Raw genomic sequence first — 25,115 nt, 5'->3', positions numbered from 1 at the left:
AATGCACTGAATTCAGAGAACGACCCAAGTCTCAGTTTTTAAGAATCTTTAATGATTTCATAGAACATATATTGATTTTTTTAGTTTGTCCAATTTAACCTGATTCTACACTAAAATGCTCCCACTTTTTATTTCAACTAATAGAAAAGGATTTTGGTTTGAAAAATGGGGCAAGTATGAAACTTTTTTATGAGGCACATGATGGCACTTTGTTAAATGTGTATGTAGGTTTGGTTCAGGAGAGGTAAAAAGGTAAAAACTGGGAACTGTATAATCTCCCTAAATGTGTTAAACCATTCAGGACAGCGTGTGGATCCACACAGGGTGCCCAACTGGTTTCTAAGATATGGGTTGTACTCAGTCACTTTAAATGAAGACCCTGTAAGAAACCCTTTGTGAGCCCAGGATTTAAGATTCAGCAGGTGACTAAACTGCAAATGTGGCTGCATTTGATTACTAACATGGCTAGAAAGATCAAAATTGAATTGAAACAAGAACATTAGATGTGGTCCAGCTTGCAAACTGTCATACCCAGACAGAATGATTCTGCTCTGATGATGATTTTTGCAGAAAAACACTATAATTATTGGTGTTTTGAAAAAATAAAGATTTCACAATCTGCATCTGACCAATTTGACATAACTCCATCCATGTTGTGCAATTGTCAAACTGGACTCCATAAGGTGACCCCAAGCCAATAAGACATGTAATCTGCCCTTTTTGACTTTTCATAAACTGAATAATTGCTTTTACAATTTGCAAACTGCATTATAATCTGACATTAGTGTAGATTAATAATGTCCTGGATTGACCTCTCTAAGATGTATAGTTTTTTTTCTCCATCCCATCAAATGTGACAAAGAAGTTGAAAAATATCCATAAAAGTAAACTTTTTAAGTTTTTACACAGCAAAGAAAGGGTTTAAAAACTACAAACTGTTATTTCTAGAAAATATCACAAGTCAATTTTATTTGTTGTCTAATTTGACATGTTTCAGTATTTTCGAGTTCTCACTTAACCCCATCTAAAGCACTGAATTAAAGACCTGAGAATATTTTTAAAAACTTTTTTCCCAGTATTTTATTAATGTAGGATAATTTTGTCCATCTGAACATTTCGAGTATTCACTAGTTGTGAAATGCAGCGGAATATCCCTTTAATCCTGTGTTGAAACGAATCAAGTGCCAACTTCAGCCTGGTGATTGTCCAGCTGTAGCTCAGTGGGCAGTCATGTAAATCTTTCCAAGTGTCACTAGTGACACCAGTAGATTTATACAGGTAATTGGTTTCCACCTAAAACAATGCGGCTTTTATTCTAACGTAATGGATTCAGTTAGGCGCAATTGGCCACCCACAGATTGCACGTCCGCACCTATGTCTCATATTATACTTAAACTTCGATTAGTTTGCTCTTTCGTGAGGTAAAAAAAACACCATATTTTTCATCAGCGACTGCAAGAACAAGTCCCCCGTTTTGCAAAAGCAGGCTATAGTTTATGTGGGCTTTCATCGCCACGCAATGGGCTTGAATAAAACCTCCAATCGGGGTTCGCACTTTGTTAGCACCGCCATTAGTCTCCCTTTACATTCGCTGATTGGTGATTTACATTTGCGGCCAAATAACATCTTTACTGCTGTTTGCCGAGGCTGCAGAGGGGAACTGGGTCGTTTGATATAAAAGCCTCAGAGTTTTCAGAGTCACTCCAGCTCCAAGTTGCGAAATCTACTCAGGTTCCTACGATGTTCGTGTTTGCGCTCAGTTTTGCCGCTCTGCTGTGCGTCACCTCAGCGTGGCCTGCGATCAGCGGCCGGGAGAATGATTACCCCTCTGAGGACGAGTCAGAGGAGGTCCGCTCTGCCGCCATCAAGAGACTTTTGGAGGTTTTTGGGATGGAGGATCCTCCTGCTGTCCACGTTCACAAACAGCCTCCGCAGTACATGCTCGATCTGTACAACACGGTGGCTGACGTGGACGGCGTGACCAAGGATCCCTACCTGCTGGAGGGTAACATTGTGCGCAGCTTCTTTGACAAATGTAAGATGTTTTTAAATTATATGTGCAGACCAGAGGAGATTAAATAGAAGGTGTTGTCTCTAATGGTGATTTATGTTTTGAATTGAAGTGGGCAGTGAACAGGTGGAGTTCAAGTTCAATTTGTCAACAGTGGCAAGGAGTGAGAAGGTCCTCGCTGCAGAGCTGCATCTTTTCAAGCTGCGTCCTCAGGGATCCCTCACATTCAGCAGACAACATTTCTGCCAGGTATGTTCAGCCTTTTAAATAATAACTGCTTGCAGAGTTGACCCACCTCTGAATGATGCCATCTAGACTTACTTTTCCTTGTAAAGAAGCATCTGTAAAGATCAACTTTCAATTTATGGCACAGATGTTCAATTGGACCTATGTCTGGACTTTGACTAGGTCAGGGGTGTCCAAACGTTCTGCCACAGTTGTCAGCTCAATAGTACTTACTGGTCAAAAAATATATAATTTTTAAAACTAAAATCCAAAAAATGCTGTGATATTTTTAACCTGAAACTAAACATGAACTATCTTAATTAAACTAGTTTAATGAAAATATAAATTATAATAAGCAACAAGTCTAGTTTTTATTTAGAAGAAACTGCAGAGTGGTGTTTAAATGTGCCATATTACTGTAATTATCAGCTGATAAATACTAAATTTACAGTAAACAAGATAACAAGTTTGATATTATATCAAACTTGTTATGGCAGCAGCCATCAACAGGAAACAGATCAGGTATCAGTTATGTAAAAAACTAACCTTAATAAATAATATCTGCACATTTATGCCATTTATGTGATGCATAGCCTGTGTTATCCAAATGAAAACAAGCCTTAAATCGTCAAATTAGTAAAGTTGCATCAACCAAGCTTCACAATTTTATGCATTTTGTCTTCTTGGGAAAGAGAATCTGACAGTTCAGCTGCTCCTTTTTGGATTTTCTGCACCTCTGCATCTTTAGTTAATGTCATAGTTTGCAGAGAAGTTTAAAAAATATTAAAATTGTGCAAAGGTATCAATCAGGAAAAGGGAATAAGAAGAAATTATGTAGATAACTATTAAAAGAGTAAATACAGTCATCAATATGTCAGTAAAATATGTAACAGTAACATTACAAGAACTGGATGCTTCTTCTTCATGGATAAAATAGAACAAAACAGAAATTGTTAGGATTGCTGCTTACAGCCCTTCAGCAACTTAAGTACATGTCTCTCCTCAGTTAATTTCTAATAGTGGCTACTTTTAATTCTGTATTACTCAGGTCAGTGTTTATCAGCTGTTGGATATCAGAAAAACTAACAGCACGCAGACAAAGAAGTTGCTGTCTTCTCGACTCATCCCTGTGCACTCAGCTGGTTGGGAAGTGTTCACGGTCACACAAGCTGTAAGTATCTCCCAATCGCTAAATAATCCGAGTCCCAGCAAAAGCAGGACGATGTATAAAAACCATGTTGTAACTGATGTCCTGAAGGTCCGCTCCTGGATGGCAGATGAAGACAGCAACCTGGGGCTCCATGTGGTGGTTAGGACGCTGGAAGGAAGCCAGACGGACTTGAAACTGATGCGCTTTGCTTCAGGGCGCCACCACCACCAGAGCAAACAACCCATGCTCGTGCTTTTCACCGATGATGGCCGCCGCTCTGCGGCACTCGGGAGCACAAGTGAGATTTGCCTCAGTTTTAATGTCATTTATCAAATCGAAATACGCCCAGTGACAGTAAAATATAATCCTGGATGCTTAGTGGTGGCCTAAACTGATAAAACAAACTTAGATTTTCATTGAGAAAACTGAAGTAGCAATTTGAAAACATTTTATTTTGTGGAATTATAATCAAAATCTCTGAAAATTATTTGCTTGTTAGGCAGTTAAGACACTTAAATTTGTTAGTTACTATTGAACATTAAATATAAGTAGCTAACATTAGACTAGACTTAGACTTATTTTTATTGCCATTGCACAAAGAAACCTAAGTAAACTTGGCAATAAAATGTCCTTGCTTGGCTACCGGAGGACACACAAAAGCACAACTGTGCCTATAATTAAATAATATACAAACAATAATTACTATTTTCAAACAGTCTCAGACAGTCGTCATTATGGGATTGTTGAGCAATCTGATGGCCAGTTGGAGACAACTTTTTCTGAGTCTGGCTGTTCTGCAGCAGATGCTACGGACTCTCCTCCCAGACGGCAAGCAGATGAACAGACCATGAAATGGAATCAAAGAGGATCTGATTTGCTCTGGCTAAGCAGCGTCTGTGTGCCATGCTTTGGATAGGGGGCAGTGGAGCCCCAACGATCCTCTCTGCTGTCTTTGCCACTCTTTGTAGAGACTTCCAGTCCGACAAGTTGCAGATTCCAGAGCAGATGAAGATACTGCTGGTCAGCAGGTTCTCAATGTTTCCTCTGTAGAAGGTGGAGAGGATGGCGGGGGAGCGAAGCTCTTCTCATTTGTCTCAGAAAGTGCAGGCGCTGCTGTGCCTTTTTCACCGGTGAAGTGATGTGAGTTGTCCAGCTGAGGTTGTCTGTAATGTGAACCACAAGGAACGACCTCCACTGCTTTGTTGTTGATGAGGAGTGGTGTGTGGTTGGATCGAGACCTCCTGAAGTCGACAATAATCTTTTGTATTGTCGAGGTTCAGGAGCAAATTGTTTATTCTGCACCAGTCCACAAGATGTACCTCTTTTCTGTAGTTCACTTCATTGTTGTCCTGAATGAGTCCCATAATTGTTGTGTAATCTGCACAACATGTGGTTGGTGTTAAACCTGGAACGACAGTCGTGGGTCATCAGGGTAAACAGCAGGGGGCTTAGGACACAGCCCTGTGGGAAGCCAGTGTTTCAAGAAATGACGTAGGTGTTATTACCCACCCGGACAGACTGAGTTCTGTCTGTGAGGAAGTCCAGCAGCCAGTTGCACAGTGGAGTATTGAAGCCCAGGGGGACCAGTTTGCACATCAAGTTCTGGGGGATGACTGAAGCTGAAGTCCAAAAGTAGCATCCGTACGTGGGTGTTTCTTTTCTCCAAGCTCAGATGAAAAGCAGTGGAGATGGCATCGTCAGTCGAGCGGTTAGATTTATATGCAAATTGGAAAGGGTCAAATGATGGAGGTGGTATTGAGGTTATATGACCTTTATCACTCTCTCGAAGCACTTCATGAGGATAGATGTTAATGCAACGGGTTGAAAGTCATTAAGGCATGTGATGGTTTGTTTCTTGGGCACTGGAATTACTTTCTGAAATTCCTTTTTAAATTGTATTTGGTTCTCTGAAATGTTTATTGTCACTATTTTACAATTAACTGATCCTGTTTACTAATCTAAGCAACCATTTATTTCTCTTCCAGATCCCCACGAGGCCATCTCCACCTCCTTCCTTTCCCAAATCCCAGTGTTAGACAAATCCTCCCGCAGTGCTCGCTCCATCGACTACAGCGAGGAGGAAGTCCGGTCCAAGCCCTGCCAGCGCCTGCCTCTGTATGTAGACTTCGAGGAGATTGGCTGGTCGGGCTGGATCGTGTCTCCTCGTGGCTACAACGCTTATCACTGCAAAGGGTCCTGCTCCTTCCCCCTGGGTCAGAACATGAGGCCGACCAACCACGCCACCGTCCAGTCCATCATCAACGCCCTGAAGCTGATCCGAGGCATCGAGACGCCGTGCTGCGTGCCCGACAAGCTGTTTTCCATCAACCTGCTGTACTTTGATGATGATGAGAATGTTGTGTTGAAGCAGTACAACGACATGGTGGCTGGAAGCTGCGGTTGTCACTGACGTCATCAAGTCTCTGGTGCGCAGATTTAATTTTCACTTTCACCAATCTTGTTGCCCTTTCAGTGTTCACTTGTGAGTAAATGTTCTGAGATCTACAAATAACACTGTAATATATGTAAATAGACACATAAATTATAATATATGACTGTTGGAAGAGATAACCACAAATATGTATAAATATTAATATGTTATGTTTTTCTGTTTCTTATTTTTATGTAGAATAAATTGTCAGCTTTTTTAAATCATTTCACTTTAAGCTTACTTGAACTTTTCTACTTTAAAATGACTGATCAAGATGATTTCAGAACGTTAAGGTTTCAAATATATATCAAAATTCATTCAGCATTTCTATATTAAAAAATGAAAAATTTCCTCTGCAAGTGAGTTCTCCATTAGCAATGATGTTTTTAATCAATTTAGAAACAATTTATTCAAAGAAATAAGAACTTGCTGCTGAAATCATTCAGTGAAACATCTCAGAATAGTAAATTATTATAACAAGACACTTAACCCTGTAAGCCTTATATTTTTAAAATTATCTTGTATTATTTACTCCACGTTTTGTCTAATTATTCTGCAGAAACGTATTTCACGTTAACAAAAGCTGAACCATTTTAAGTGTTTTAAATCCAAAGTCTTAAACTGATCAATTGTCCTTCAGTTTTAAAGTAGCAAAACTTATTTGCTACTTGATGATGCAAATAAGCTATTACTAAAACTGTAACAGCTTTACAGTTATTAGTAAAGCTGTGTAAAAAGCCCTAAAATGCCAGGTATCTTTAAAGCATGAGAGAGGAAAGTGACCAACTACGCAGAGAGGTCCAGAGTCTTACAGATAGTAATCTCCTGGACAGGCCTCAAAGCCTCACTCACAGTCCAAGCGCAGAGAAGAGGACACAGCTACTACTAGCTACTCCAGCACCTGCAAGTAAGCCGACGCCATCTAGTGGCCATACAGGTCCACGTCACGCACTAAGTGTCCCATCGGTGATTAATGATGTTCCTCCACCTCCACAAAGCCACCGACGTGACCCCATTGAGGATCTTGACCGCTGTTTGCAGGAAGTGGGATTAATCAGCAAAGATAACATTTGTTCTCTTTCTTAAAAATTATTATTATTTTAGTTTATTTTCCATCGTCAACAGCCTGTGAACTGTTTCCCAGTAGAGAACACATGGACAAATACTGTAGATATGGCTCATAATCTGTTGGTGGTATAGCTCCAGGAGCTACAAATAAAACTGACTCGTGGAAATCTGCCTTCAGGAAAATGCTTAGAAAGAAACAGTAGCATGAAACAGTGTTTATATGTCAGTAAAGCAGTCACTGCAGCTTTAGTTTTAATGCTCCCATAGAGCTACTGTTGGATTCGTACACATAAAATCCAGCATAACTATCTTCACTTATTGATCTGGAAATGATTAGATGTTTAGCATTGCTATTTTAATCTAACTGTGTGGTGTCTATTTGACGTTAAGCCGTCAACCGTTAACGCAGAACTTTGAGCCAATAGCACGGAGCCCTTAAGCCCTTAAATCCACAGGTGTCAAACTCCAGTCCTCAAGGGACAGTATCGTGCAACCTTTAGATGTGCCTCTGCTGCACCACACCTGAATAGAATAATTAGGTTATTAAGGCTCTGGAGAACTGATCTACACAAGGAGGAGGTAATTAAGCCATTTCATTCCAGTGTTTTGTATTTGTGGCACATCTGAAAACTGCAGGATGCTGGCCCTTGAGGACTGGAGTTTGACACCCCTGCTTTAAACCATTAGCCAGATTACTTCTAGGGCCGGGCCGGGAATCGAAACCAGGACCTTCTTGCTGCAAGGCAATTGTGCTACCAACTGTGCAGCCCCAATACTAACATATATGGTTAAAACAGCATTCATGACAAAGTGGATACCCAAGTATAGTTTTTCTTTATTCACTATAAAAAAGTGAATAGTTATTTGCCTAACTAACCACTACAGGGCTTGATTTGACTATCAGTAAGTATCGTTATGACAAAAAAATGGGACGTTTACTACCGGTTAGGAAGAATTAAGAAATCAATATTTGGTGGAATAACTATGAGGTTTTCTATGGGTTTCAGTGCAGTGAGCTCTTCAGTTTCTCCAGAGCTGTATATGTAATCTGTCCCACTTTGCATGATCTAAAATTGCAGTAAAATACATAAAAACTTGAGGCTGCAGTGTGATGAAATGTGAAAAGGTTCAAGGTGAGTTTGCAGCTGAAACAAAACATCAACTATTCTGTCGTCAGCCATCAAAGTTTCTTTCAGTGCATTACAAAACCTTGTCTGTAAAGAACGTAACCCGATCAGCGAGAGAGGCGTTGGCCATAGAGTGGCACTAAAGGGGGTTGAAACCACTTGGCATGATGCTGGACGACAGCCCTCATTCATTATCACAGGGGCTGCTATTCACAATGGAGCAAACGCTGAAATGCTGCCATTATGGTGGCAAGCAAAGGGCCCGGCTGCGGCCCGACACCCGATCTCCTCTTTGGCTCTGGCCTCCTTTTGTCCCGGTATTTCATATCTGACTGGGCCACCATAATAAAAACCATTCGCTCGGTGTTGGAGCCGCGATGGATCTGTGCTTTCGGAGCTTGAAAGCTCAGACATGGGGAATAAACAAACCATCTTCACAGCGCAGCAGCTTGACGCATACCAGGTCGGTATCAATCCCGTTTTCTGTACAAACTGGAGCACCAACTGGATGTTTGCAACTTTAGTGGTAAAAGAGATTAAATTTGCTCTTGATTTATTCTTTATTAGGAAAATAAGTACCAGCCATGTCCACAGAATGCAGCGCAAATGTACCCTGAGGGTGTTTGTTGATTTGATTTATTCTAATCCACTGAAACAAAATACAAAACAGCAAAAAAACAACAATAGCATCAAGATACATGGATGTAGCTACATTTTAAAAATAGTTTTAAATTCAGTCAAAAAATATTGATGATAAAAAATGTATATTTTATTTATTAATTATAATAATGATAAAAATAATAGTAATAATAATAATTGCTATTAAGATTATATATTTTTGTACAATGTTTTTCAGAATTCTTCTTAAATGTTTCAGATTATCAAACTGATTTTAAAATAATAACAACTGGCATGCGGATGTTTGATTCTTCTAATAATCGTTCTAAACCAGCTGCATTGGAGAGTTTTTGATCATAAAGTGCGTCATGCATGACAGAGCAGATCAACTATTTTGGTTTTGTTTTGTTTGGTTGAACATTTTCCTTATGAGAATATATTGTTAGAGAGCAAAATTCATTGATCCTGAAACAGGAAATCATCCCCAGACTGTCACACTTCCTAAATGCTGTGTTAGTTTTATAACGTTCCTCTTTTTGTCATCAATCCACAAATTTGGGGTATTTTTCCAAATCTCTTCAAATTTAAAAAAAAAAACCTGATGTTTTTGTTTTTTTAGAAAATGTAATTTTTATGGACAGAAGTTTTCCTAGATGCCTATTTTTCACCCAACATGCTTTCTGACCTTAACTTAAAAAAATTACTGATTAGTAATTTTTGATTTGGTGGCCACATTTGGGAAGGTTCATTACTATTCTCCCCCTTTAGTGAATAATGGCTCTCACCAGAACTGGCTTTGTAACCTTTTCCAAAGCTTTTCTGTTCTTCTCTTTTCTTACATTTATTCACATAAAATGGTTTTTGCATTTTAACCAGCTTCATGCTGCCAGACAAGTTCAGTTCAGGTGATTTTCTGATTTTGCAGGGCATGCAATATTGAGGGATATCATTGGTGAAACTGGGCCAAAAATATGGTTTTATCTCAATTTATTCACAATTTAAGAAGATAAAGTTGGATAACTTTTTCCCCCTAATAAATGGAATCACAATTTGAAATCTGAGTTTGTAATTACTCAGGTTCTGTTTTTTGATATTAAAATTGTTTAGAGAATCTGAAACGTTTAAAGGGGACAAAAAAAGCATTTTAATAAAACACAGTTGCATTATGTGAAAACAGTGATTTACTTTCTGCAAGGTCAATGTTATTTCTTGTATTTGCAGGACTGTACATATTTCACCAGAAAAGAAATTCTCAGGTGAGCATAGAGCATAAGATATATACAGCACCTTTGTCTTTTATTATTTATCTCTATTTATTCGGGCTGCACAGTGGCGCAGTTGATAGAGTTGTTGCCTTGCAGCAAGCAGGTCCTGGGTTCGATTCCCTTGGAATCGAACCCAGGACTGAAGACTTCTTTCTGCATGGAGTTTGCATGTTCTCCCTGTGCATGCGTGGGTTCTCTCCGGGTTCTCCGGCTTCCTCCCACAGTCCAAAAACATGACTGTCAGGTTAATTGGTCTCTCTAAATTCTCCCTAGGTGTGTGTGTGTGTGTGTGAATGGTTGTGTGTCCTGTATGTTTCTGTGTTGCCCTGCGACAGACTGGCGACCTCTCCAGGGTGACCCCGCCTCTCGCCCGGAACGTTAGCTGGGGATAGGAACCAGCAACCCTCCCGACCCCATTAGGGACAAGGGTGAACAGAAGATGGATCTCTATTTATTCATCTTTTTAATTAACTTTGATAAAAGTTAAGTAATCCAATATTACACTAAGTAGCACACTAGTTTGAGAAAAGCTCTTGATCGGGAGGGAAAAATCCCAGATTAAGAAATATTTTGGAGCAACTGAGATGATTTCTCTAAAATTAATGAAGAATTTTCCTCCTGCATACTTCATTATATATTTATTGCACCTATCAGAAAGTTGGCAAACCTCTAATTAGAAATCTGACACCCCAGCTATTAATACAATATCATGAGAACATTTGCCATTCAAGAAAGAATCAGGAAATACTTACTACAAAATAACTATTTACCTAAATTTGAACAAAGCTGCAGTCAGGAATACTTGAGACATTTAAAAGAAACGTGACTGTGACGAATAAGACTGGAAAAGCTGAACTGCAGTAAATGTTTCATTGAGATTTTATACCACTGCAATAAATGCAAATGTATTTAACATGAAGGTTTTCTGCCAAAATCCTTTGTTTTCTACCGATTCCTTTACAGTAAATCTAAACTCTCATCGATCTGAGCTGTCATGCTGTGGGTCAGACTCTCAAATCAGATTAAGTTGAAGTTTGGCTTTCGGATTTTCAAATGCTTTTACATGAATGTTCTTGATGCTTTATGTTTGTTAAGAAGCCTTTGCTATTATTAGCAACCACTGTTTAACAATGTATGCCATCTAATTTAAAAGATGAGTTGTAATCCAACACTGAAAGTGAATGTTTTGCACCTTCCTAGACTGTTCTACCGCTATCGGGATTTGGCACCGCAGCTCGTTCCTCTTGACTACACCAACCACCCAGATGTTAAGTTACCATACGAGCTGATTGGCAGCATGCCGGAGCTGAAGGTAGACCCACTGGTCCGCAAAAAACCCCGCAGACCCGCTCTTCCCCTCTACTCCCCATTCATAATTAATGACCAACTAATCGACAGAATTCATTGAAAGGTTATATGTTACCCGACTCCTTTAAACTTGAAGAATGCTGCTGGGTCCCTGAGGTCTCACTTGTTAGTAATAGGTCAATTATATGTTCCTTTAGGCAGAGCCAAGCAATGTAAAGATATATTTACTGCTAACTGGCAGGCGCTGAGAAAAGGAAAGACCTGGACAACGTCTTTCCTTGGTCCGAATAAGGACCTTTCCAACTTTTTAAAAAATTTAAAGCAATATCTCTCAGAAAAGCTTTGCTCTAAAGTTTGTAGCCAGTGGTGCTTCTAGCATAAATGCGGAATTCTCCTTTTGTTCGCCTGTCCCCACGTTTACCCAGAAACCCAACCATCCCCCCAGGAAAAGACATTCTGTGAAAAACTGCAACTATTTATGTAAAATATGAGACAGTAGTAAACATAAAAATATTAATCTGTTCGATATTTGTCTTTAATCTGCAGTATTTAACATTTACAAAGATATTATATGATCATGTCTTCTGTATTTATTGAAAGAGTCAGATTGGAAAGTGGGTTGAGATTAGGGTTGGGATCAAGATTAAAGGTAGGGTTAGGTTTAGGGTTGGAAGTAGGGCTAGTAATAGAGTTGGAAGGAGTGTTGGGATTATGGTTGGAAGTAGGGTTGGGATTAGATTGGGATTAGGGTTGGGATTAGAGTCCGAAGGAGGTTTAGGGTTTCTGACTCAATGGTCTATTTATGCTGTTAGTACAGAGAGCTCTGGGAGAAGGCATAAAGTCTTGATTTTTTTCACAGATTATCTGTCTGAGATTATTCTATCATGATACAGAGATAATTTCAAGAAATATGTTAAAAGGATATTTTGTATATTAAAGTTACATACTTCAGCTTTAATTATTAATATATAAACCCAATCTATAGTGGCAGGAATTCCAAATATTTAACAGAGTTAAATATTAGGTTTTTTAAAGACACTGAAATTGATCTTTAGTTTACCGATTATGCAATTAAGGAAAATAAAACTTGTTTGGAATCCAGCCGATCTAATATTTATTGTTTTTGAATGACAATTGGGTCCTTCGGGTTATGCCACCCTGTGCAGACAGCCATTTTCTCCATAAGAAATAAGTTTGTGTTAAAGTTTTGGCATTTTCCGGTTTGTCACTCAAGCAGTTTTGGTGGTCTTTGTGCTCAGGACAACCCATTTCGTCAAAGGATTGCTGAGGTTTTCTCTGAGGATGGAGAGGGAAACATGACGTTGGACAACTTCTTGGACATGTTCTCAGTGCTCAGTGAGATGGCGCCTCGTGACCTAAAGGCCTACTATGCCTTCAAAATATACGGTAAATCTTCACAGGGTGAATTTTATGTTAAAATATGTGGTGTGTTTTCTCCTTTAACCTGTGTTAATTTACATAAGTATAGCAGCATTGATGTAAATACATAAATAAATTACTGTGGTTTTTATTTATCCAATATAATACTAAATAGGCGTAGATTAATCACAAGGGTTGATTGATCACATTATTCAAAAAAGTCTTTCTTTATGTGGGAGAGACAATGAGACAATAAATTATGGTTTTTGGTCAGCCCAGCACCAACAAGAAAACAACAACTGGTTTCTGAATCGTAAGTCAAAACACTTGTATGGGACATACAGTGGTGAAACCAACTGACCTAAAATGTCGGGGCTCAGCTTGGGTTGCTAGGTGACGGGCTGGGCATGGCTGGAGTTGCTAGGTAACTGCGAAGTGCCCGTGGAATTTTTGAAACGGCTCAATTTCCAGAACCCAAAAGAGAAAAAAAGATGGCGGAGCGTTTTTTATTTTTTTTATTTTTAAATAAGCCCTTGGGAATAGAAAGCCAAAGACATTGAAATGTACTGATCACATTTAATACACAGAACTAAATATTAGATAAGATCTTTTATGTATTTTTGTTTTTCCAACAGATTTCAACAACGATGACTTCATCTGCAAGTCGGACCTGGAGAAGACACTGAACAAGCTGACCCGAAACGAGCTAACAGAGGACGAGGTGAAGATGGTGTGCGAGAAAGTGATCGATGAGGTAGATCTGGACAATGACGGACGTCTGTCGCTTGAGGATTTCCAGCACATGATTAACAGAGCTCCAGATTTCCTCAGGTAAGTAAAGCCTGGTGACCCGCCAGGCTTATAATACACTGAAGATATTTACACTAGAAACAAGACAGGAATTACTTGGTGAAATTTGTGTTTTTTGCACACGCAAAGTTGTGTTGGACAAATACAATCCCAGTAAAATGTGTGAACTTTTTGATTGTTGCATGATAAAACATGAACATTACATCTAAAAATCCGCTTTTATTTTGCTCCACAGCACCTTTCACATACGGATCTGAGGAAACCGGCGGCTAATTTCTTGCCTGTAAAAGCCCAAAAGGATGGGCTGAAAATACTACAGAGCTTCACAAATCAATCTTCAGAAAACCACTCCTACTTTTTGTTTTCATTTCATCTGAGATAAATTTTATCTGAAGTAAAACTGAACCCATACAGTGGAAGCCCAGCTAACCCATCAGGAAAGGCATCATTAATTATAACCATCAACTGTAGATTTGTTTTGTATCTAAAGGGGTTTTGGTTACACTGGATATAAAAGAGCAGAATATTCCAGTGGCTCCCAGTGGGCCAGTAGAGACGGAGGGAGCCATTTGTCTGAAAGCAGCTCCAGCACGGGGTCAACTCCTGGTCGCCTCAGCCAATGAAAACACTGGAAGAAGTCAAACCATTTTTAGATCCTTTTTTATTCAATCAAAAGTACACATATCTACATTTGGTAGATACATTTCATATGGGTTTAGAAAGTACAGTACAGTTTATATAGATTTATTTTTCAATGTTTAATGATATTTATATATATCCCCCTCCCACCCATCTAAACTTCTCCCTGTGAATTTCCCAACAGACAGAATGAAAACATGGCTGCTAAAAATGTGTTTGCTTTATTACATGTGATGGGATTTTAAGAAAATGTAAAATAAAATAAAAAAATAAAAAAATAATCTGTCAAAAATAATTGCTGCTAAAGTTTAGGTTAACATGCAGTTTTTAAATAAACCTGACCTGTTTCTGGCTCAGTGAATGACAAAAAACACATTAAATGTAACAAAGCAAATAAATTCATCTGTAAAGGTTTATGATGTACAAAGGTCCAAGATTCACAATGCATAGCTCAGCTATGAGATCTGACAGTTAAGACAAATGGTCCTAGTAATCATGAGGTCCCAAATCTTTCATTGATACTTAAAAAAAAAAAAAAAAAAAAAAAAAATGAAGTTACAACCACACCATAAAAATGCCTTTCTGAATGCTGTGGAGTTTCCAGAAAACAACTAACATAAGAATGCCAACATGAGGTAAGCAGGAGAAATGAATTTCAATTAACTCTGGCCTTTTTTTCCTGAATTTATGTAAATACTGAATCAAATTTGTGTTTAGGTGATTTAGCTAAAAGAAGCATACTGGTTCTACAGCGCCACCTAGCGATCAAACATCAAAACTAAATATGGAAAACAGCTGAAAAGAGCTAAATTCAAGCCTGCTTTGACGTGAGCAGAGCACAAACTTTTAAAGAACAAAGTGGCAGGCCTTAGCTTGAAACTTCTCTATTCTATGCCTACATACTGGATTTACATCAGTTTACAGAAATTACAAGGAAGCAAACGCTTCAAGGTGACAGATTACAGTAGGAGGATGCCGGATCACTTGGTGCTGTTAGATTTTGGTATCACAGATGCAACAGATCAACACTGAGTTGTTATAAAACGAAGCTATCACTTGGCACGGTCAAACACACGACATAATGGTAAAGTGCTGGGAGAGCTCAAAGGGAACCTGCAGTTTATGACCAGAGGCATCATTTGAGCTTGAATTTTATCTATAAACGATTTTCTTGGTGAGAGATGGGGCGTATTTTGTTCACCATCTCTATGGTAACCATTAAAAACTAAGCCGCCAAATAAGCAACATAAGTACCTGCATCTCAATTGGGAAGATATAAAGTTTGTTGAGTTTGTTTATTCAAGGCAGAACCAATTTTCTAATTTAATTTTCTTCCTTTTCTAAAAAAAAAAACTCTCAAATCATTTTGACTCCATTGTCGTACTATGTTATTCTTGTGATATTATGATTTTATTCACTGCCTGGCCCTAATACTTTGACGTAGAGTTGACCTGAATTCAACGTCAAAACAAACAGAAGCTGTAAAACATGTCAAACAAGATGGCGGCCTTGGGAATGATGATATCACTCTGAACTATGGAAACACAAGGACTTAAATGGTGTGCAAAAAAAATAACATTTTCAAAAACCAAGAATTGGGTTAAATAATAAATAGATTGATCACCCAGCTCAACTCTACACTTTAGCTGGAACTGTGTTTCAATTGGACTGATTAGACTTTCCACATTTTTCATGCCAAAAATCCCCAATTTCCCAGACTTATTCGTCAGTTTATTCCTCCATTTTTGTTCACTGTGAATTAGGAGCAGCCATGGCTACTGCAGTCATGTTTAAAATATGGACGAAGTGACTGCATGGGCAACCAGCTGAATGGACAGCAGTTTTAGACCATGTGGTAGGGATTAAAGCTTCCCTTATTATCTATATCTGGAAAATACTAAAATTGTTCCTGTGTGAAAAAAGAATACATTGAAAAGCACCTGATGCTCACTGTTAAGCACGGTGGAGGATGTGTGATGCTCTACGTCCGTTTCAAAAACTTTGGGAAAATTGCTGAAAAACTAATGCAAATGTTCAATACATCTCCAGATTTTTTTGTAGAATATAATGAGAGTTTTGACATCTGAGGACAAAGGAAGCACAAACATCTGATTCCAAACAGGAAGTAAATAAAGCGTTAATATCTATCCCTCTCCTAGAAAACCTAATGAATAAATACTCTATTTCTATTATTTGTTTTTAAAAAACTAAGGGTATTTCTACAAATTTAAATACTTAATTTTTCCATGTATGTTCACAGCTATCCATCCTTCAACCAGCTACTGCCATACACCCAAACCACTATGGAGAAACATTTTAATATAGGCAAATTTAACTTGTGAAGGTAAAAAGGAAATCTGGTTTCTAAATTTTGGGCCTCAGAATCAGTCAGTTCTGATTTATAACATTTTAGGGCTTAATCTTAAAGGGTTTCTGAAAATACTTGGTTTTGGGTAAACCCCAGGTCCCCATGCCTGTGTGGCTTTCAAACACAGATGATAAAGCAACATAATCTGAAAAACTGAATGTTTATTTATCATGTAATAGTTTAATACTCTTGGCCTCTTCGGTTATTTCCAAACATGTAACAATATATAAACACAACAAACAATCTGACAAGACTTGGAATAAGCCAATATTTCTTTCATTAGTCAAATAACTAAAAATTGTATTTTTTTTATTGATTAAATGTGTTATAAAATGTGAAATCTCACTGTTTTCCGTGTATAAATGCATCAACCAATAGCATATGCTTCAATACAATTCATTTTCAGTTTAACAAAACTCAACAGAGGGTTTGTGGCTTATGCTTTGATGGGGATAATCTCGCAATTCCTTCATTTTCTGTTAGAATTAAAACTGCAACATCTATCAAGGAGCCATTTCACCTTTTTAAATTAGCATAAAGAAAAGGTCCTTTTAACCAGGAAAAGCCTCATAGTCCATCTCTACCACTAATACAAGTTGCCACTTTAAAGACCCTTTTACAAAAATATGCCACCTCTTTTTTCTTTTCAGCTAAATTTGGACAGCAGGACTAAGAAAACAAAGGATTATATTTTACCTACACTTGAATGCTACTGCAAAAATAGTTTGGAGGCAGTGATCAGGACATTTTCAGTCTCATCGGATGATTGTCAAGAACAACAAACAACAAATAAAAAAAACTTTCTGAATAATTTTGAATGGACTTTATATGTCTTGATATGACTTCAGCTGCTGATATAAAAAAAGTGCAACTCTGTTTCACTGAAGTTCAGAACCATCAGTCTCTGCTCGGCACCATGTAACACAAACACCTAAAGAGTGCCATTAAAAGTAGACCAAAATACCACATTTGATTTCCAACTCAAAAATATTATAATGAGGCAAGTATCTTCTGTCACTGACTGTGCTACTGACTGAGAGAAATACAAGAAGCCCCCAATTTTGTAACAGAAAACACATCAGTGATGAGTCCTTTGACAGTTAAAAACTCTTGAAAAGTAAAGACAAGTTTTCCTCTAATAATGGAAGCGACGCACCTCTGGAAGCCTTCAGAAAAGGAAGAGTGGAGGGGAAGTCCTCCGCTTACAGACAATAGTGGTTTTTGCAGACCGGGAGAGGCCATGGCTGGGTAGAATAAGCAAAAGAAAAAAAAAGAAAAAAGAAAGAAAAAAAGAGAGGAGGAAGTGCTGAGAGCAAGCACAGTCAAGTTGTGTCCGGCCGGCGTGTAGCCAGCATGGAAGGCTTCGGTTCTCAGAGCAAGCTGCAGCGGAAGAAACTGGTCTTTTTCTGTGGCTCGGAGATCTTGACTCCATGACTGCTGCCTTGAGGGGCATTACCTTCCTGCAGCAAATCACAAAAACATCAATTAAAAAAAAACCAGTTGAGCAAGTAGTTCTGTCACAATAACAAATTTTGCTGGACAATCAATAGTCCAAGAATTTATTGCGATAAATGAGGAAAATGGTTACAAAACAATGTTTAGGAATAATGGTAATGGCACAGTAATGCAAGAACACATTCTCAAAGTTGATCAACTTTGAACATTCTATTCTATTGAACATTTAAAACTGGAATTGGAAGACATATTAAATATCCAAAAATAAACAAACAAAAACAACAGAAATAGCAGATAAAATGAATTATGAAATGTCTGCAACCATTGAACCCGACTGAAGACTTCTGTCAACCAGTTTGTGATAAAAAGAGAAAAACGCTAAATCATGCAAAAGGAAATTATTGGGTTCGTTTCCAGTTCACGCAAAAGTATCATTTCATGACTTTACAAACACAAACTTCAATTATTTTCTCCTTCCTAAAATAATGCAATATGTAATTTTCTGCCAAAAGTGATTTATTTTTATTAAATCATCTTTTGGAAACAAGTAATTCAAGCCATTATTTTAGGAAGGTGACAATGGGCTTTATTGGATTTTCCGATGATAGAGCAACCAACAACAGCACAGAATTGTGGGGTGAAAGAAAACTGTTTAAGGTTTTTACAAACAGAAATCTGAAAAGTGTGGCGTGCACATTTATTCACCCCTCACCAAAATTTGACCTTTTTCAGTCAAGACAAAATGCTACATGAAGGGAAACTAAGATTGCAAATAAAATGAAGTTATGTGTTATCTAATAACACATGTTGATGGGCATATGTTTGTCTTCCGCAGCACAGGGTAGATGTCAGAGTTGATGGGAAGATGGGCGGAGCTTAATACCGGCCAATCCTGGAGGAAAAACTTTTAGAGGCTGAAAAACACTTGATATTGCAGCAGAGGATCATTCTACAGTAGAAAAGCAACTACAAACATAAAACCAGAGCTCCAACTAAATGGTTTAGGCCAAAGTGCATCACTGATCATAGGGGCCTAGTCAAAGACCAGACCCAAATGCAATTGAAAATCTGTGATTAGAATGTGAAACTGTTGTTTATGGATGGTTTCTATAAAATTTGAGGCAGGGAGACTTTAAACTATCCAAAAATATTGACTGAAGAAAGAACTGTAAAAATGCTACCATAATAGCAGCACACACTGTGAAGTTTGTGATTGTAATTTGACAAAATATGAAATGATATAAAGACAAAAAAAAAAAATACTTTTTCATGAATGTATTAATGAAATGGCTTCTTACCATTTTTGTGTCCATCTTTGATTTGATGTCTCTGGCAAGAGTCAAAAACGCCTGTGAATCCAAACAAATGTGAAGGTAAGTAAATAATGCAGTAGTTATTAGCCCAACGTGTATGAAATGATAATGGGAAATTTCAGGACTTTACCACTAAAGTCCAGAAACATTAGAAAATAGTCATAATAAAGAGAAAATCAAGAAATATCAAATTAATGTAAAACAATAAAAAGTATTTAAATGTTTTACATGTTTTAACCGGTGCTTTTATCAATATTGGGTCAATTTTAAATAATCCTTTTATTGACATTTTATGTCAAATAATAAGATTAAGGTTATATGTTGGGGCTGATCATCAGTCATCCATGACGTGACAATACTACAACGTTCAACTCCAACCACTGATCAGAAGTGTCCCATTGCCTTCTATTAAAGCACTTTGGTTTAGTGCAGTGCTTCTCAATTCCAGTCCTCAGGCCCCCCTGCTCTGCATGTTTAAGATGTGTCTCTATTTCAGAACGGCTGATCGCAATGATTGCATAACCTCTTCTGCAGTCATCAAGTACTGCAGAAGCCTGTTAATCACCCACAGATTCAGTCCAGGTGTGTGGCAGAAGGGGAACACCTAAAACATGCAGGGCAGGGGGGCCCGGAACTGAGAAACACTGATTGCATCTTATATTTGTTTCATTACACACATTAAAAGTTTAAAGGAATAACAAGAGCAACTTTGTTATAACACATACAGTCTTCCTGTTATTAGTTGTAGTCTTGCTTTCTCTCACTTTCTCACAGCCTGAATGAACTCCGCATTTTGTGTATTTCTGACACATTTGGAATTTTTCGTAAGGTAATCATACAGACATGTAGCCAGATTGTTAAAAAGTAAACGAAACAAGTACATATGTGAATAAATTTTTAGATAATAGCAGTTTACATTTTCCACATTGATGTTGGCCTTTGCACTGGTCTCCATGAACTTGATCCCATACTCTAGTGCAAGCTGAAAGAAAAAATACATTTTCCCATATTACATTTTGTTGAACTTGCTATCATATGTGTTACTATATTATTAATAAATAACCCTCCATCTATATTTGACTGAGATTCTCACCTTCTCTCCCCTATCTTTGGAAACCTGCCTCTTGTCATTGATGTCGCATTTATTGCCAAGAACCATTTTCTCGACATCAGATGACGCATGCTACATTAACAGAGGAAAAGGAAACATTTTAAAATGGAGCCGCAAACGTGTTAGCGAGGATAAATTTGAAGCGGTACGTACTTCCTCTATGTTCCTTATCCAGTTCTTGATATTGTCAAATGATTTCTCATTTGTGATGTCATAGACAAGCATGATCCCCTGCAAAGAGCAGTACATGAAAAACGTTGATATAAATACAGCTGAAGAACCTTTTAATGCTTAAGAAACAGAAACTAGTAGCATGTTATGTGCAGGCTACCCACCATTGCTCCTCTGTAGTAGGCTGTTGTGATTGTTCTGAAACGTTCCTGACCAGCTGTGTCCCTGCAGGAGTCAAATACATCAATTTAAATAAAAAGAAGGACATTTCTATCTTTAGGATCAGATTAAAAAGTTTTATTTTGTTTTTAGCAGCAGCAAGTCATAGCCAACACAGTTTTAGTTTTTAAAAAAAATCCACTACATGGTTGAACATATATCACCCATGAAATTTCCTCTTCCTGGTTTACTATAAATATAAACAGGGTTTGATAGACCTGAATAATTCTCTCATATTGTGTTTTTTCTATATTGCAAGGGTGGTATTTATTTTTTACTAGAGTTTACAGAAATACAACATACAGTAAACACAAAATGAGCTGTGACTTGCAAAATATTGATACCACTTAAACATTATACAACCAGAAGCTTCAATATTATTACACCAGCCGGTGTTGCACTGCTTGTATGATAACTGCTGCTTCCATGGATTCACAAAAAATAATCTATATTTATGTTGAGATTAAATTATTCTCAGATGGAATCTATTTACAAATTTTGAAGGTAATAAGTTGCTATGTGTTTTATTTAGGAGTAGCAGTGTGAAGAAGACTAACAGAAAAACACACAAAACCTTAGAGATTTTTATTATTTAAAGAATTTTGAAACCATCTCTAATTTTCACTCAACTTCACCGTCAAACACTACTTACTGTATTTCTTTTTCAATCACATAAAACATGATACAATACTTGTGTTTTGTCAGAACAAGTCTGAAATGTGTCCTGCATCACAGCACCGTTATTTACAGACATTCATATAAAAACAGAATGAAGAAGTATAGATTGTAAGATGATAGCATTCCACGTTTGTTAAGCTTCCATGTTTTGCTTCAGGATTTGTGTGCAGAAGCATTTCTCAGTTGAGCCTTATGAAACTGTGGAGCCTTTTATCTTCTACCTGATTATAACAGTCTGCATTCCTGACTGTCAGGGTCAGAAACAAAGTTTTTGCTAACTTCACATTATTATAGTAAGATGTTTCATGCAGCTTTTGGACTGGGGTAGCCTACAATCTTCAAGCAAATTTTCACTTGATGAAGCAGTTTAGATTTATCAGGAATACTTCGACTTATACTAAAACGTTTTATAGTATAGTTTTATACTACAAAACATTGAACAACACTGAACTATAAACAGTGATGTCAGTAAAGTGTTACTGACGGTGGAACACTATTTTCAGTAATGAGTAATGGAGGGCTCTATTTAGAGTTTTCCAGACAACAGTCAAACTACTAAATTTGTTTTTGTACTGTTGTAACCATTAAACAATTTCCCCTTCAGTTCAACCTTATAAGGGGAGACACATTACCATTATAAAATAACTTGCAATTAAGTTTTGGCCAAGCTCAATGTAATTTTCACAGGTGGCGGAGCATTGTTTTTAGCAGCTGATGAATGTAACTAAAAAAGTTACTTTTAATGTAACTTAGTTACTTTCCAAATCAAGTAATCACAATCTAACTAAGTTACTTTTTCAAGGAGTACTTGGTAATCCAATTAAAGTTACTTTTTTAAAAGTAACTATGCCATCACTGAGTATAAAACAGAAGAACGTTTTTACTTGCTCTATAGACTTCAGGTGTCAAAGAAAATATATTCTTTGTTTTATCTTTTAACAGATCAGTTCACTGTGAATTTTTCCTAGACAACAGATGTCAAATCATGACTACTAACTATCCAAAGAAGAGAACCTAATACATTTTTTTTCATTATGGATGATAATGGGGAATTTATGACAACCAGATGATTGTCTGAAAAATATTTCATCAGTTTTTATTTATTTTATGAGCATTTTCACCTGTCCATTGAACATCTTCATCAATAGCCTTTGGGTGGAGCCCTGGGTGGTCCCAGGTGCCAAGATAATTAAGTAAAACTGTACTATAAGAGTATTTTTTAAGAGTAAACAAAACAGTCAAACTCACATTCCGGGGAGCTTCAACATTGGATATGACAGCAGATGAAAATCCCAACAAAATAAACGGAAGCTTTTATTTGGAAAAGTGATCAAATGTAGAAGGATTCAAGGGGCGTGAATACTTTTGTAGTGTCGCAACAAAACATTGCACACGGTTTTTTAAGTGCTCTTACCATATCTGTAACTTTATCTTCTTGCCATCAAGCTCTATTGTCCTAATCTTGAAATCAATACCTGCAGGAAGATAAACGGAAACTAGCATTCCAATCATAACGATAACTTTTAAGATGCAGTAACCCCCCGCAAAAAAAATTAAGCAAACTATTTACACAACCAAAGACGGCCGCGCCCATATAAAAGGGAATAGCGCTTATTTAAAAAAATAAAATAAAATAAAAAGAGCATTTAACGTGCAACACATCAGGTTTTCCGGTGTCTTTCCAGGACTTAGTCGGGTCTAACGGTTGACACTTGAGCTTGCACAGAATAAACGTAGTATCAAATTAGTTCTAAATAAGCTATACATGAAATATTTACAGCTTTTCTGTACCGAGATTTATTCAAGCGATTATGTCACCTAAAATCGGCACAAAAATTTACATTTACTGACAAAGACAATGTCTCATCCCCATATATAGCATTGCAAGCATTCCAGCAAATAGACGTATCCGCAGAGCCAGTCCCTCTACGTAGGGTAAACACACAGAACACACCAAAATACCCCCCGCAAGACGCACCTATTGTTGAGATAAACGTTGAGTTGAAGGCGTCTTCTGAAAATCTGAAGAGGACACAGGTCTTCCCGACACCAGAGTCCCCGATTAGCAGTAATTTAAACAAATAGTCGTATGTTTTCGCCATACTTGATATTATTGCGGAAATCCCGCCCGGCGAAGATGCAAAGCAAAAAAAAAAAAGAAAAAAAATTGACACGACGCCCCCTGCTGGTCTGGAATTCATTTACAGGTGTTTTTAGCGCCAGTAGACGGGAAGTTACCCGGAAATGCGGGACGTGTTATTCGCCACGTATTTTGTTTCCACAAAATTTTAAGTCTTATTTTATTCCTCTTACATACATGCATACTTCCTACTAATTTACACACAAAATAATCTAAATTAAATCAATATTTTGTGAAGCTGAAACAAAAGAAAATGCATTGATAAATTGATCGTTTTCACATGTTGTCTTTTTTAATGATTATTGAAAGCCACATACCTTGACTTCGAAGTCCTCAGCATAACCAGTCCTGCTGTGGAGAGAGTTTGTTTAAAATAAGGTATCGTCAGTGTTTTTATATCTTGGAATTGTTTGAAATTATAACATTCATTAATATTTACATCTTGAATTCTTAAATTTCTCTACTGTAACGTTAATGCCTACAATTGAACAATTCTTTCTGAAGTAGATCACTTATGTATCTATTTTTAATATTTCTTAGCTGAATTAATAAAAGACAGTTGTGTCAAACTCTTAAGTTTATGTTATTTAGTATTTGGAACTTAACAGAGGAAATAATTTGAATTGTGATTTAACTGTAATCTACAGGAAGGAGGATGCAGCTTCAGTTCTGATCCCAGGGAGTCTGCACATACCTGCATAGATGTTGTATCTTGTTTGTTTTTGCAGCACTTCATTTTACATGTGGAGACCTGTCTTTGGAAAATATCCCTCATTTACAGCATCTTTATTAATGCATGCACTTTAAAAATCAACAGGATCAACAAAATCAAAGTAGTTATATTTAAATTATGCTGCTCTGTGTCACAAAACCCTACATTAAATCAGTATTTAGAAAGTCATGAGATTCCTTTCCCTCAACAATACTAAGTGAGATTGTCTTTTGTGTAATCTGAGTAATTTAAAAAGGTCGAACTGCCAGTGACATGGTTTTTTTTCCCCCATGATAAGATCAGAGTTTACTGATTCTATGGATACGGAAATGTTTGGGAAAACAAATTCACTGATTTCATGCAGCAAAATGAAACCAAAGCATGTTTGCGCTTGCCCCTTTTCTACGAATCTTTAAAAGGGAGTGCTGAAATTGCCTCCAGGAAACCAACACTTCCAGCAACCTCCACACCCAAGCTGTTAATTTATTGCACAAGGCTCTTTTGCAATCATGACTGCTCTTATCCCTATAATGTTTCACTTGGTTGGAGCAAAAAGAGAAATATATTTGACCACTTCTCTCTGCATATTCATCCAGACTCCTGTATCATCTCTTTTACTCTCTGCTCATTTTATGTTGATTTTTGCAAAAGTTGTGGATTGCTATCCCCTAGAACAGGGGTAGGGAACTCCAGGCCTCGAGAGCCGGTCTTCTGCGACTTTTAGATGTATCTCAGCTTCAACACACCTGAGTAAAATAATGAGGTAATTAGCAGGACTCTGGAGAACCTGGCTGCACTTAGGAGGTCATTCAGCTATTGGATTCAGGTGTGTTGAAGCTGAGATGCATCTAAAAGTCGCAGGAGACTGGCTCTCGAAGCCTGGAGTTCCCTACCCCTGCCCTAGAAAGAGCCAATG

General features: G+C 37.5%; 3 protein-coding genes across 3 annotated transcripts; 2 read left to right on the top strand and 1 right to left on the bottom strand.

Moving 5' to 3' along the window:
* Window positions 1-1,210: 1,210 nt before the first annotated feature.
* On the top strand, window positions 1,211-6,041 carry LOC122841088 (anti-dorsalizing morphogenic protein). Its single transcript, XM_044134088.1, has 5 exons — window positions 1,211-2,035; window positions 2,124-2,260; window positions 3,285-3,407; window positions 3,495-3,684; window positions 5,372-6,041. The coding sequence occupies exons 1-5, from the start codon at window positions 1,741-1,743 to the stop codon at window positions 5,794-5,796; spliced, it is 1,170 nt and encodes a 389-aa protein (XP_043990023.1). The 5' UTR covers window positions 1,211-1,740; the 3' UTR covers window positions 5,797-6,041.
* Window positions 6,042-8,424: 2,383 nt separating this feature from the next.
* cib3 (calcium and integrin binding family member 3) lies at window positions 8,425-13,903 on the top strand. Its single transcript, XM_044133140.1, has 6 exons — window positions 8,425-8,475; window positions 9,852-9,886; window positions 11,096-11,207; window positions 12,463-12,610; window positions 13,219-13,414; window positions 13,629-13,903. Exons 1-6 carry the CDS (start codon window positions 8,425-8,427, stop codon window positions 13,648-13,650), a joined length of 564 nt encoding a protein of 187 aa, XP_043989075.1. The 3' UTR covers window positions 13,651-13,903.
* Window positions 13,904-16,544: 2,641 nt separating this feature from the next.
* On the bottom strand, window positions 16,545-23,531 carry LOC122840615 (ras-related protein Rab-8A). Its single transcript, XM_044133139.1, has 8 exons — window positions 23,326-23,531; window positions 22,762-22,822; window positions 20,615-20,675; window positions 20,433-20,510; window positions 20,262-20,351; window positions 20,085-20,150; window positions 19,154-19,204; window positions 16,545-17,860 (listed from the first exon to the last, which is right to left on the bottom strand). Exons 1-8 carry the CDS (start codon window positions 23,447-23,449, stop codon window positions 17,771-17,773), a joined length of 621 nt encoding a protein of 206 aa, XP_043989074.1. The 5' UTR covers window positions 23,450-23,531; the 3' UTR covers window positions 16,545-17,770.
* Window positions 23,532-25,115: the final 1,584 nt, after the last annotated feature.

Source organism: Gambusia affinis, linkage group LG12 (genome assembly GCF_019740435.1).
Source record: "Gambusia affinis linkage group LG12, SWU_Gaff_1.0, whole genome shotgun sequence".
Taxonomy (NCBI): Eukaryota; Metazoa; Chordata; class Actinopteri; order Cyprinodontiformes; family Poeciliidae; genus Gambusia; species Gambusia affinis.
This window is presented reverse-complemented; position numbering and strand designations above follow the sequence as displayed.

Bases quoted from the DNA above. Each gene is read 5' to 3' on its own strand.
- LOC122841088 (XM_044134088.1), top strand. From the start codon at position 1,741: ATGTTCGTGTTTGCGCTCAGTTTTGCCGCTCTGCTGTGCGTCACCTCA. The intron at 2,261-3,284 runs GTATGTTCAGCC...TGTATTACTCAG, and splicing joins GCAGACAACATTTCTGCCAG to GTCAGTGTTTATCAGCTGTT. The intron at 3,408-3,494 runs GTAAGTATCTCC...GATGTCCTGAAG, and splicing joins TGTTCACGGTCACACAAGCT to GTCCGCTCCTGGATGGCAGA.
- cib3 (XM_044133140.1), top strand. From the start codon at position 8,425: ATGGGGAATAAACAAACCATCTTCACAGCGCAGCAGCTTGACGCATAC. The intron at 9,887-11,095 runs GTGAGCATAGAG...GCACCTTCCTAG, and splicing joins ACCAGAAAAGAAATTCTCAG to ACTGTTCTACCGCTATCGGG. The intron at 12,611-13,218 runs GTAAATCTTCAC...TTTTTCCAACAG, and splicing joins CTATGCCTTCAAAATATACG to ATTTCAACAACGATGACTTC.
- LOC122840615 (XM_044133139.1), bottom strand. From the start codon at position 23,449: ATGGCGAAAACATACGACTATTTGTTTAAATTACTGCTAATCGGGGAC. The intron at 20,511-20,614 runs GTGGGTAGCCTG...TGCTCTTTGCAG, and splicing joins CCTACTACAGAGGAGCAATG to GGGATCATGCTTGTCTATGA. The intron at 19,205-20,084 runs GTAAACTGCTAT...TTGGATTCACAG, and splicing joins CCAACATCAATGTGGAAAAT to GCGTTTTTGACTCTTGCCAG.